The following is a 13,657-nucleotide window of genomic DNA, read 5'->3' as shown; positions in this document are numbered from 1 at the left end:
TGAAGAGTTCCTTTTACTGGAACTAAGGGGCCGAGCCCAACTCCTGAAAAACAACCCCACACCATGACCCCCCCTCCACCAAACTTTACACTTAGCACAATGCAGTCAGACAAGTAACATTCTCCTGGCAACCACCAAATCCAGACTGGTCCATCGGATTGTCAGACGGAGAAGTGTGATTGGTCACTCCAGAGAACTCGTCTCTACTGCTCTAGAGTCCAGTGGCGGCGCTTTACACCACTGCATTCCACGCTTTGCATTGCGCTTGGTGATGTAAGGCTCAGATGCAGCTGCTCGGCCATGGAAACCCATTCCATGAAGCTCTGTATGCTGTTCTTGAGCTGATCTGAAGACCACATGAAGTTTGGAGGTCTGTAGTGATTGACTCTGCAGAAAGTTGGTGACCTCTGTGCACTATGCCCCTCAGCATCCGCTGACCCCGCTCTGTCACTTTACGTGGCCGACCACTTCGTGGCTGAGCTGCTGTCGTTCCCAATCGCTTCCACTTTGTTATAATCCCACTGACAGTCGACTGTGGAATATTTAGTAGTGAGGAAATTTCACGACTGGACTTGCTGCACAGGTGGCGTCCGATCACGGTACCACGCTGGAGTTCACTGAGCTCCTGAGAGCGACCCATTCTTTCACTAATGTCTGTAGAAGCAGTCTGCAGGCCTAGGGGCTCGGCTTTATACACCTGTGGTCATGGAAGTGATTGGAACACCTGGATTCAATGATTTGGATGGATGAGTGAAAACCTTTAGAAATATAGTGTATATAACTTCAGTTTTGTTACTCTGACAGTTAATTATACAGTCTCTGTACCATTACTCCAGAAAATGATTAATGTTATTTATACAATAATATACAAATGACTATACAGTTCCAGCTTCATATGGGGAAGTTCTGAATCATGTTTTTTATGCATCTACTGGAAATAATTGTACAACCCCACATGGTAATTGACCTATTAAACTTGACAAAGCCTTTAGTTTTGTTTCCTGAACGTTCTTGTTGCTAATAGGGGCCTATATTTATTAATCGTTTCAGAGTCAGAACACAACAGTGATTTTAGGGCTTATGTATTCATAATCAGTACATAAAGGGCACAAACTGTTCCCAGATCAGCATTCTTACTGACAGGTTTGACAAACATGGGCTGAGATGTGAAAACTGTTAGCACTCAAACATGATGAGATAAAGGGTTTTTGGTATTTATACAGGATGTTATTGAAAGATTCTTGATGGAAATTACTTTTTGGTGGTGATTCTGAAAAATATAGACAAAATAAGGTCAGTATTAAGATGAAACTAATATATATATAGATAGATAGATATGTGGGTTATTGTTAGTGTCAATGACTTTATATAAATTTGATTTCTGGTTAGACTATGGTTTCAAAAAAATTCTGTTCCTTCAGAGGGAACATTTGTAAAGATATAGAGATGACCGGATTCAAATACTTCCTTTAAATCCCTGTTCATTCTGTTTCTGGTAGCTACACGGTCACAGATTAACTAACTGAAAAATAATATTTCTTCTTTCTCTTCAACAGCAACATGTTCCCTGCCAACCTAGTGCAAGCTACATTCCAGCAGGTGAGTTCCATTACCAGATACTATTTACAGACAGGTTAAAATCAAAGCACTGAAGCTTAAAATGTGCAGTTTCATTTCCAGTCAAAACGGCCATTTATGTTAAATATAGAAACATACATTTACCATAAAGTTACATATTCTGCATTATTTGTGAGCATATTGCAGTATTTATTGTGTCCCTCTTTACCTTCAGTCCAACTTCCGTTCTTTTCAGAAGACTCACTTTCAGCTCCTCAAAGAACCTGCAGACACACCTCCAAAGTTCAGTCTTAGAAACTGGTTGATGATTTTCTGAAGTAATCAAACCCATTCAGTGGTGCTGAGGTCTGGACTCTGGGGTGGTCAGCCCATCATTCAGCTTCTTTGTTTGATGTGTCCGTCTCCTTTTCTCAGTGAGGTTCTTCTTGATCAGCTACACGTCCTTTCAGACCCACGGCGCTGAGTGGTCTTCTCACAGTGGAAGGATGGACAGAAACACCTGTGGATGTTTTCAGATCTGAAGCAGCTTAATGTTCTCCTCTCTCTCAGAGATCAAAGCTTTAAGGGCTGTTTATCTGATGGGGGCAGTTTTGGTGTCTACCAGCTCTTCCAGGTCTTTGTTAGGAGATGTTTTTGTAGCTTTTAATGTAGCTGTTTTTTCACTTTGACTTTCACCTTCCTTGTGCAAGTGGGTCTTACATCTTACATCTTGATCTTACATCTAATCATCTTCAGATGATGAGTACCTTGTACATCATGGTTGTTTTGACTGGAAATGTCAAAAGTGAAGGGCGGTCTCTGATTTCTGCACAGTGCTGTGTATGTAGACATGAAATAAAAAAGAATGGATAAATTCATTAAGTGAACTTTTCTATAGAGACATTTACGTATCTGGATTAAGAGCGGTCAGTAAATTGTCCATATCCAGTGCATTCTAGATACACAGTTGGAGAGTGAGGGAAGAATTGGTACTGTTTTCATTTCTGTGCATTTATAGCCATATATATTTCAACTTTGTGTAACAGTAAAACAAACAGCGTAAGTGCTGGTTCCAAATCAAGAGCATTAAAATAGTTTTTACTCTTTTCGACACTGTACCTACCTTGAGCTATCATTGGCTATGCTTACATGCAAAGATTTCTACCATACCGATTGAATACACTTTGATTACAGATTAAGACTGAGGTGTTTACGCTCCCTCTACTCAACAACCGGATGGAAAATCTCTGTTTACATGCTCACTACAAGTAATCCAATCCAAAATTACACTCATGCATAAAGAACCACCTAGTGTAGATGTAACCATGACAGCGAGCATCACGAGTCCAGTCAGAGTGAGATGAGCAGCAGTGAGCAGTGATTGTGTTTTTAATCACTTTAAAATGACGTCAGACTCAGGAAAACGTCCTTCACACGTCCTTATTAAAGAAGGCCGAGAGGAAGACGTCGTGTTCTGAGACACATAAGCTGGACGTCCGTCCCACCGCCGTCTTTTAAAGATCAGAGCATGAACTTCGTCTCCTCTGCAGACCAGTTTCTGCTCCGCCGTGTCGAACGGTATAAACTCTCACTGTGACGCGACGCACATGCAGAACGGACTTAAACTTTCCGATAGGGAATGTAATCGGATACAGGCGTTTACGCTGATATTATTCTTCTATTTAACGGATTATTTACCCACCTCGTTCAATCAGAAAGACAGTGTATTCTGAATGGCCTCAATCAAACTCGTCTATTCAGATTAAGGTGTTTACATGGACATATTCTATTCCGTTTGAGCTATTAGTCGGATTGTTACTGGATTATCAGGCTGCGTGTAAATGTGGCAAAATTTTTTGCTTTGACGTCATTGTATTAATCTACCTGAAGACTCCAGTGACCTTCAGAAAGAAAAAAAACTAAGCAGATGCTAAAACATACCCAATCTAGTACGGACACAGAAATCGCAAGAGTACAAGAACACCCAGCAATGAGACCCGCTGAGAAAAATAACTGTAGTCAAGCATAAAAAGCACCAGACCAATGAATAAAAGCCTAAGAGAAACTGAAGAAATTCGCTCAGGGTGCAGGAGCGAGGTAGACCACACTACAGGGTGTATGCCCTCATAATCAAAAAGAGGACGCCCAGATCGCAGTAAAAAGACATGAGAGATGAGATGATGAGAAACCAAGTGAAGAAAAGACTATGCACAAAGTGCTCTGAACTGCCTGCTCTAATTTGTGGCTGCTGGGTTCACTGAACTGTGCTTCCCTGAACAGCAGGAACCCACATGACACTGCGAGTACAGAACTGCGAGTATAATGAAGCAAATGTACCACTGAAATCAGAAAGCTGCACTAAAACCAAATGCAGGGTTTTAGGGGATCCTAGCTTTGATTATTATAAGATGTAATAGATTTAATCATATTTTTTCCTGCTAATTCTGAATGCTAACTATGGTTTATGTTAGAGTTCCACAGAACGGACAAACCAAACTCTGGCTCTAGAGCCGCCTCTCGCATTTTTACATTGAAGCAGTGGCCGAATTTGGTGGTGCTGTAGCTCCAGTTGGAAGACGTAGAAAGAAGAATCGGTGGTTGTTGCCGGCGCTGGCTGACCATTTCGTGTTGTGAGAAGTTTGAGAACCAAAAATTTGTCAAATGGAGAATCATATTTATTATTTAGCACAAGAAAACGCGAGAGGGGGAATCCTTGTCGTCCAACAAGCGAAAGATCAGGTTGAACCTTCTTAAACTGCCAAGAAACATCATGGATTTAATGAACTGAAAAACAAATGAAAAACTAGGTCAAAATATAAATAAATAAAATATATAATAAAATAATTGTGCAATATATAAGTATATGCATTTAAATAAACAATATCAAAATAAGAAATAAAAAAGTAATAATATAAAAATAATAATATGGTAAAATCAATAATAATGATATTTTAGATTAGATTTAGTTTTATATATTTATGATATGCTACATATATATCGGTGCTGTCGGAACAAAACCTAGTATCTCCAAGATGGTAACTTTACAGGAGAAGGAAAAACAGACATTACTTTTAATGTAAGTCAATGGAACCAGACGGTTTTTCCATGTAATTGTGGGCCGTTTCTTTTGGTCCGTTCATCATGAAATTTACACACAATGTAAAGAACAACAGACATTTTCAAATTATGTCAAAAAAACTGAAAAACAACAAAAATGGAGATACAAGGTTTTGTTCCGACAGCAGCGATATATTCATATATGTATATTTATACATTTTCTCTATTTATATTCATAAATTTGAGATATTTCTAAATAAGACAAACAAAGTTGCTGTGCACTTCCCAAACACTTCCATTACTAAAGGAAAGGGGTGAACTGGATTTATAACACAAGACAAAATTAAACAGATTGCAGTTCAGTTATGGTTTATATCCATTCTCTTGTTTTCAGAATCGTTGGAAGCCAAATTTTTAATTGAAAATAAAATTTGATTAATCGCTCAGCCCTGACATGAATTTCTCTGACAAACTAAAACATTCCCGCACAACATGACTGGGACCAAAAATTCCTAGCATGAAAATGACATTATTTATGCTGCATACCTGATCCACTGGAAACCAAGGCAAGTAGGAGATTCTCAAGGGCTCAGACTTTTCCCAAGTGGTTAATCCATGATTTCATTTCAACATAGAGGCACCCATGGAACCACATTTGTTTACCATACACTTTGTGCATGATGTCAAAAAAACACACAGGGAATTCTTGGATAACGGAAAATTAAAGTTTGTCATTATGTGCAAGAATTCTGATCAAACTGCACAGAACAGCACATTTTCATGTCATTTTCCGGGACTATATTAATAGAGATCTGACACAGCACGCATCGACTTTTAATATAAATGAAGCGCTACCCTAACAGCTGTTTAATTCGTACGCCAAGACTTTTAAAGAGCTTTTTATAAGCACACAGCAGGCAAACAAGTGTGTATCTTACAAATATCTTACTGTGAATGCTTTTTTTCAAGTCATACCAGCTGATGCATGAACGTGGGAATGGTAGGAGATACCAAGTTCGAAAATTCTGAGCTGCCACTTGTCTGTAAAATATACACCATTGAATTAATTCAAATCAGGTTTCTAGATTTTATAAATAAAAATCTATTTTTTCCCCATAATTCTGAGAAATACAGAAACTCAGGATGCTGCTGGGTAATTGACAAATTCACTGTTGATAGAATTTTAAGCTGCTGTATTTATGCCATTATGTATCCTATCCTTTTGGTAGTATCGCACCAAGAGCATCCCCATCCTGAAGCCCAGGCCTACAGTCAGCCAGGACTTGATGGAGACCACCACCAGGCGGGTTTTCATCTATGGCATCCAGGATGACAATGGAACCGACATCCAGAACTTTTCTCTGGACCTGACGCCACCTCCAGACGTGGTATTCAGGACGCTCCCAGGCACCAGCGACGGGATGAACGTCCTGGGTATCGTCATCTTCTCAGCTACAATGGGTGAGTGAATAGGCCTACCAACTTCTGTGAGGTTTTCTGCTGTTTAAAGGCAGTTGTGGTTTGCCTCACCCAGACAAAGCCAAACTTTCTGTTCCATAGAGATTGGTTCTAGTTGTTCTCACTGACTCACTCATCAACAGTATGAAGTCAGTTCCATTGATCCTGCTGAAATCCTGCGCTGACTCATTTATTTGTCACAGTAGCCTAGAGACGTCTCTCAGTCTACTCACTTAGAACTGAATGCAGTTTTACATGTGACAAATTGCTTTGCTTGTGCAATGTATCATCATCTGCTTCAGGCAGCTGGATGTCTGTCACAACTCAGTCTAACAAAGGGGAAACATGACTGTGGATTAGCAATTAGCCACAATATGCCCATCAGAGAACATATATTCTGAGAATCTGTTCCCATTTCTGACATTCTCTCCAGGACAGACATGAAACAAAAAGCACTGAATCAAGGTCACTCCGGCTTCTAACCACAGTGTCTTTCAAACAACCCCTACTGACCGCTCAGAAAAAATGAATTTACATAAAACAGCACTGAACATTTCTTTTTTTGAGTCCTAGCTTTATTGCCGAATTCCCAGATTCCCTTAAATGCATTCAGTACCCACCTTTCTAACACATCCACATGCCATGCGTTCTGTATTTTAGGCATCATGCTGGGGAGAATGGGACCCAATGGCAGCGCCCTGGTCAACTTCTGTCAGAGTCTGAATGAAGCCGTGCTGAAAATTGTTGCCATTGTTATCTGGTAAGGACCGGCTCTCTTGATTAAGGACTCGATAATCGATAATAGATCTCCATGCTTTGCACCCTTGCTCCATAAAATTCTCATAGATAGACTTGAGAACTGGTTTGGACTCTTAGGAACCGTCCTAAAATGGTTCAGTTCATATGAGAGAGTTCCAGTGACCTGTGGTGTGCCCCAGGGTTTAATTGTTGGGCTGCTGTTATTTAATTTACACATGCACCCTTTTAGCCAAATCCTTCAAGACTGTGGGATATCTTACCACAGCTATGTAGATGACACTCAGATTTACTTTACTCTCTCCAAACAACTATTGTCCCCTTGACTCACTTGAGTGCTTTAACCACTAACTAACAGGATGGGACAAAACTTTCAGAAGGAAAATAAAGATAAAACAAAGATTGTTTTATTCAGGAATAGCAATCAGAGGCACATACTAGCTGCCTGTCTGGATTTGAGAGCCCAAAAATATACAGAACCGCTACTCTGTGTGATATTGTCCGTCTAATTCCAGAACAATGGCCATGGGGGCTGATACCTTTTGAATCTCATTCACAGGTACTTCCCGTTTGGGATTGTTTTCCTGGTGGCTGGGAAGATCTTGGAGATGGATGATCCCTCAGCCATGGGGAAGAAGTTGGGCTTCTATGCCATCACTGTCGTCATGGGACTAATTCTCCATGGCCTCTTCATCCTGCCTTCCATGTACTTCTTCATCACCAAGAAAAGCCCCATAGTCTACATCCGAGGCATCCTGCAGGCCCTGCTCATCTCACTCGCCACTTCTTCCAGGTGAGATCGCGCATAATAATACATAACAAACCAGTTTCAAAATGTACCTTTCACTCCATTCCATACAGGCCACGCATGGAAACCAGTAAATGGTCTTAAACGCTGGAGTTAATGTAGAACTGCTAATTCACCCTTTAACCCTGAAGATCAGCACAGACTGCTGGTCACCATAGCAATGCAGACAACAATATCACCCAACTAGTAGCTAAAGAAAAGACAAAGAGAAAGATTTAAGACGAACATCGATAATTTGGAGACGAATGGACTCATTTTCTTTATAATCACCCCAGCTGGTTTCCTGCTATGTTAAATCTGCAATGAGGAACTGTCAAACACTAAAAAGTCATGAAGCTGAAGTCGCTTCTCAATCGCCAGTTCTTGTTAGAATTTTCCAGTTCCACCTTAAAAGGTGCAGCTGTTACATTCTCAAGCATTTAAGGTGGAACGGAAAAATTTGAACAAGAAGCTGGCTTCAGCCTCGTAAAAAGTTTTACAACTTTGACAGTTTCCTAAAAGCTTCCTGCCGGAGATGTGAGAAAAGCAGCTCTAACTTCTAAAGGACAGAGAGAGGCTGCTAAGTGGTCATTCACAAAAGAAACACGGCTGCTTTCGGTCCATAAAACCACACAAGTGGACCTGGAAAAATACAAGAACAGTGTAGGAGTTGGGCCCATTAGACATGAGTGTAGAAGTAAAATGAAAGAAAAAAAGACTGAAGAACAGAAAAACTCACACAAAAATGTAAGAACACTGTAATTCATGTATAAGAGTGAACAGAGAGAACCAAAATAAGCGCATTACACTAAATCACAGCATGTAGTGGAGCTCATTTAATGGTCCTCTAGATGAAGTGTCTGTCTCTGATCTGCCTGTGTGCATGTGCTCTGCTGCAGCTCTGCCACACTGCCTATCACCTTCAAGTGCCTCCTGGAGAACAACCACATTGACCGACGCATCATCCGCTTCGTGCTGCCTGTGGGTGCCACCATAAACATGGACGGAACGGCGCTCTACGAGGCCGTGGCGGCTATCTTCATCGCTCAGGTCAACAATTATGAGCTGGACTTTGGCCAGATCATCACCATCAGGTACGTCTGCTGTCTGAACTCGGCCAATCGAAGTGCGAGATGATTTAGACTTGCGAGACTGAAGAATGGCTGCTTACATATCGATTCTGGGGAACTGGCTAAAACCTTAAGGAACTTTGCGAACTGAATTAATTCCTCAGCGCTCGCTTAAATGGCTTTGCATTGTTTTGGTGACAGGAATACAGTACAGGACTGATTGTGGCCTTACAATTGGAGCGCAAAATCCATATCAGATCCTGCGTTACTGTTTCATCCTGTCCCACCACTTTAATCTTCACTTTCCTCTGTTGTGTCTGTTTACAAAAAATACATTCGTATTTTAACGGGAATTTCAAAAGTTCTGCATAATTCAAGCACAGACTGAAAAGTCATTCAGAGTGAAATGTGAAGCTGGTGAAATGCCGTTTTCGGGAAAAACATAGCGAGATTTCTTTCCAGTGGTGGTGATAGGAACCAGGGGTCTTGATTTCTACACAATATTTTATTTACAATCCAAAACCTAAAATGAACTACTGCCTTCTCTCCACACTCATTACCCATTTAATCAGTTGTTTTGCCATATAAGTGCGCTTCCCACCTTCATTAATGGTCAGGACCCCACAGGACCACCAGAGCAGGTATTATTTGGATGGTGGGTCATTCTCAGCGTTTTTAAATACTGTGTCCACTCACTGTCCACTCTATTAAACATTTCCACCGTGTCGGTCCACCTTGTACATGTAAAGTCAGAGACAACAGCTCGTCTGCTGCTGCACAGTTTGTGTTGGTCATCCTCTAGTCCTTCATCAGTGGTCACAGGACGCTGCCCACAGGACGCTGTTGGTGCACCATTCTCAACAAAGACAATTTAGTCATGTAAACTTCTAAAGAAAATAGCTTGGCATGATTTTATGTTTGAAAACTTTAAAATAAAAACCATTTTGCGAAATAAGGCCAATTTAAAAGTGCACAACTCACTGAAAAGGTTTTGTCCGCAAGTTCTTACTTCCTCAAATATCAGGTGGCGCAAACAAACGCAAGTGACTTTTATTTTGGCATGTGTTATTATTATTATTATTATTATTATTATGTTTATGTACTTGAAAAAAAGGTTTAAACTCAAGTTCAGGGACAAAGGTTTCTACAGTGTATATGCCAGTTTAATTTGATACTAGTCTGAAAAGTCAGGTGGCGCAACCGGTCAGTCAAATGGTGCAATCAGAAGCTTTGGTAACACTCATTATATTTAAGATAAAAAAACGCACAGAGATGTAAATACAAATATGCAGGTATAAAAATGACTCATATGTATGAATATGTGAGCTGAATGTTGCACTGGCATTGAGTTTAAGTTTCATGCTGACTCATGTTAACAGTACCCCAGTCTTTGGTTGGATATCCCAATATTTTTAAGTTCATGTCACACCAAGGCACATCAATTAAGATTAAAATAGCTTTTTTCCGGTGCAAATCCAAGTAAAACATTTAAAAGGCTTGGGCAGAAGAGTAAAAACTACCCATGTGTAACTTCGTCAGAGTGCACTTGATAGTGCATGTAAGAGTGCCTTGGTGTGAAGTGAATTCTGAGTACTTGGAACAATCTTCATGACCTTAAAGGACAAAAAGGAACGAGCTGCTAGGCAGCTCAGCAAGTTATGAATTGAGAGAGGTCAACAGAGCTGGAGAGGTCAACTCCAACATAAACAATAATCTCTGTGTTTCTCTCTTCCAGCATCACAGCCACGGCGGCCAGTATCGGTGCTGCAGGAATTCCTCAAGCCGGTTTGGTAACCATGGTGATTGTACTGACCTCGGTGGGCCTACCCACAGATGACATCACGCTCATTATTGCTGTGGACTGGGCCCTGTAAGTAAAGTTTTTGGAAATTGTGTAAAACACACAGAGCCTACACGTTTTCATCCAAGACATTCACCAAACAATGTGTCCATCTTTATTTCAGGGACCGGTTCAGGACCATGGTAAACGTGATGGGTGACGCTCTGGCCACGGGGATCATGGCGCACATATGTAGGAAAGACTTTATTAAGGAGGGTGAAGAGGTAAGATCCATGTGAACATGGTGAGGAAAAATGCTGTCACTTAAGTACGCTACATGGCCAGAAGTATATGGACATCACATCCATATACCTCAATTCAAAACCATAGGCATTAATATGGAGTTACACACCTCTGCTCTGCTAGAAGATCTAAAACTCTTCTGGGAAGGCTTTGTAGTAGATTTTGGAGCAAAGTTGCAGGGATTCGCTTCAATACGGCCTTCCAAAACTGTTGGAAGCACTCAACTTTGTAGACAATAGCATTACGGTTTTCCTCTGTTGAGCACAAAATATGAAAACAGCTAATTATTCCTCCTCCACCAAACTTAACAGTTGCCAATCTACATTCAGATAGGTTTCGTTCTTCTGCATTCGCAGAACCCTAAGATTGCCAGATGGTGACGCATGATCCATCACTTTAGAGAACGTGTTTCCACTGCTCCAGAGAGCAATGGGGTGTGCTTGGTAGTCTGGAACTCTGTAGTGAGTGTAGCGACCGAGGATAGATAATTTTTACACACCTGGCAACCTATTTCTGTTGCCTTTGCAGCCGAGCAAAGGTATCACAGTAACAATGCAGAACAGTTAGGGCAGCTCTATTAAGGCAGTACTTACCAAGGCAGCTCACATTTGACAAACTAAGTGACTGGAAAGGAGACAGTGCCACAATGAAATTCACTGAGTTTCTCAGTCTGACCCATTTTATTGCCTGTACTTGTCTATGGAGACTGCATATTCGTTTGCTTGATTTTATGCACCCGTTATCAAAAACCTTCCTCACTAATTAGAAGGGGTGTTTACATACTTTTGGCTAAGTAGTGTATTAAGTGTTGATATAACTCAGTGGTTCCCAATCCTCATCCTGGACATCCAGAATATGTAGGCTTGGATACTCCAGGACCCAAACTGGAAACCACTGATTTAGATCGATTTTCTTTCGCTAGCATTTCAGTTCTGGAAATTAAACATACGTGTCCTCTCCTGACGTCCTTACACATAGATCCCTCTCATTTGTGAAACTAAGCCCATGATCAGTATCCAGCAGATGATGTCCTACCAGAAAAACGGCTGCTTCCAGCCTCCTCCACCAGGCCCCCGAAAGCAGGAACCGCTCTCTCCAGACGTGGCCCGCCTCATGCAGCTGGAAGAAGGCATCAGGCCTGCGGACAAGAAGAAATCCTCGCACTTGTCGCCGCGTCACAAGAGGGAGAACAAAGACCAGGACCACTGCACCATCGACATGAATGGCCTGGAGACCAACGTCTAGACTTCCTCAGACCTGCTGGGCCTGAGAAGACGGTGCCTAACGTGCAACCTCCCCCTCCGAGTAGTAAAAGACACGACGGGCTGCTGGGACAGAAGCGTCCAGCTGTTCGTTTAGGTTTTTTGATGTCCATAATTCTTTCACAATGCAAGTGCGAGTGCTGCCATTGGTTGGATCTCCCGGGTAAGAATGTAATTGGACTTTGTAGGCTTTAAGGAAACGTCATGAAAGCAGGGATCGAGGGTTGCGGAACTCTGGACCTACCTCTGGGATCTACTCTGGCCGCTCAATATCACAGAGCAATTATCGTGGGCTCATTCGGCTGAGCCCAGTCCAGGCCTACCCATATGGGGAGTGGTCTGTATACGTTGTGGGAGTGCCACAAGAGGAAAGGACTATTGGTATGTCAGCCCACTCATATCGAACATGACAGCTCCTGCTTGGGACAAGGCCAAACAAGATACACTATTGTTTTTGTCTTATAAAGATATGTTGAATGAGATATTTCATACGTTGGTGACTGTTTTTTCCACTTTTGGGGGGATTTTTATAACCTTTTCATTTGTTGGCTCCTCTGTTACAAAAGGACGAACGACTGGTCTTCTTGAAGTGGGCTACTGGGCGGCTGCAGGCCTCTGCAACCTCATGCCTGAAGAGCTACAGTGTTTGCCGGCTTTTGTTCCAGTCGAGTGGAATAATGCCATAGGGGTGTTGGAATACAGTGATGTACTGATCCACAGGGTTGAGTGACGAATGATTAAATGAATGTATCTTAGGTTAATTAAATTACTGCAATTTGGTCATAATATATTTTATGGTTATATGGCAATAAGCAAAACTGTTGAATTGACTAATGTACTGTATCATAATAAGGCGAAAACGATGTATCGCACCAGCACCGTGAGTTTCGAATCTGCATCATGTCACTGTTAAGCCAATGTTTGCTTGTTTGCCCATTCGGAAAAAAAGTTCTGCTTCTAATACAGAAAATACAACCAGGTTAATTTGGAACAATGTACTGCAAACACAAGTTCTTCGGGAAGACGGTTGCCTGCACTGCAATGATGATGATGATGATATCTAGCAAGTGAAACAATCTTTAATCCAGTCAATATATTCTTCTCATTTTGAGATTGAGAGTTCTACAATTATATATTTCTAAACATTTTTAAACTTAAGTCTTTTTATCTAGTGATAGTCACCTTTTTCCAAGCATCATTTCTTGAAACGATCTGTTTATAGAATAAAACAACTTGTCTAGATGACACTGCTTAAAAAGGCAACATTTAGAAATAAGAATTGTCTTATAATATTATTACAAGCATCTCATAATGGGGATATTAGATATAATGACTAGATTTTAGATGGTTTCACATGCCAAGACGCACTATATGTCTAAAAATACCCAGACACCTCTTCTGATTCACACAGATTGTATAGTCTTCGCTTCTTCAAATGACCATGTGAACCTGAGGTCACTATGCTTAATGCTATGCTTGATCAGTTTAAAGGGGGGATGTAGCCCCCCAGCGTTGGGCTGGGTTCTCTGGAGTGATGAAGCTCCATCCAATACCTTTTGATTCTGAACTGACCATCCAACATCTGTTCCCGACCTCATTAATGCTCCATTAAGGGGGTGTCTACAAA

The 13,657-nt window shown here is 41.2% G+C and overlaps 1 protein-coding gene across 3 annotated transcripts in view; it reads left to right on the top strand.

Moving 5' to 3' along the window:
- slc1a7a (solute carrier family 1 member 7a) overlaps nucleotides 1-13,119 on the top strand; it is a 42,121-nt gene extending 29,002 nt beyond the window's left edge. Inside the window, exons 4-11 of one of the 3 annotated variants that reach the window (XM_017703337.1) lie at nucleotides 1,557-1,599; nucleotides 5,844-6,075; nucleotides 6,733-6,832; nucleotides 7,388-7,621; nucleotides 8,515-8,709; nucleotides 10,421-10,555; nucleotides 10,650-10,749; nucleotides 11,771-13,119. In XM_017703337.1, coding sequence (XP_017558826.1) covers nucleotides 1,557-1,599; nucleotides 5,844-6,075; nucleotides 6,733-6,832; nucleotides 7,388-7,621; nucleotides 8,515-8,709; nucleotides 10,421-10,555; nucleotides 10,650-10,749; nucleotides 11,771-12,013 — 1,282 coding nt within the window. In that variant the 3' untranslated portion in view covers nucleotides 12,014-13,119. Of the gene's footprint in view, nucleotides 1-1,556; nucleotides 1,600-5,843; nucleotides 6,076-6,732; nucleotides 6,833-7,387; nucleotides 7,622-8,514; nucleotides 8,710-10,420; nucleotides 10,556-10,649; nucleotides 10,770-11,746 lie in introns of all 3 variants that reach the window. The other 2 variants (XM_017703336.1, XM_017703338.1) reach the window with 2 other exon arrangements.
- The last annotated feature ends 538 nt before the right edge of the window (nucleotides 13,120-13,657 follow it).

The sequence above is a fragment of the Pygocentrus nattereri genome, chromosome 2, assembly GCF_015220715.1.
Source record: "Pygocentrus nattereri isolate fPygNat1 chromosome 2, fPygNat1.pri, whole genome shotgun sequence".
Classification (NCBI taxonomy): domain Eukaryota; kingdom Metazoa; phylum Chordata; class Actinopteri; order Characiformes; family Serrasalmidae; genus Pygocentrus; species Pygocentrus nattereri.
The sequence above is the reverse complement of the archived record's forward strand: the minus strand, read 5'-3'. Positions and strand labels throughout refer to the sequence as shown.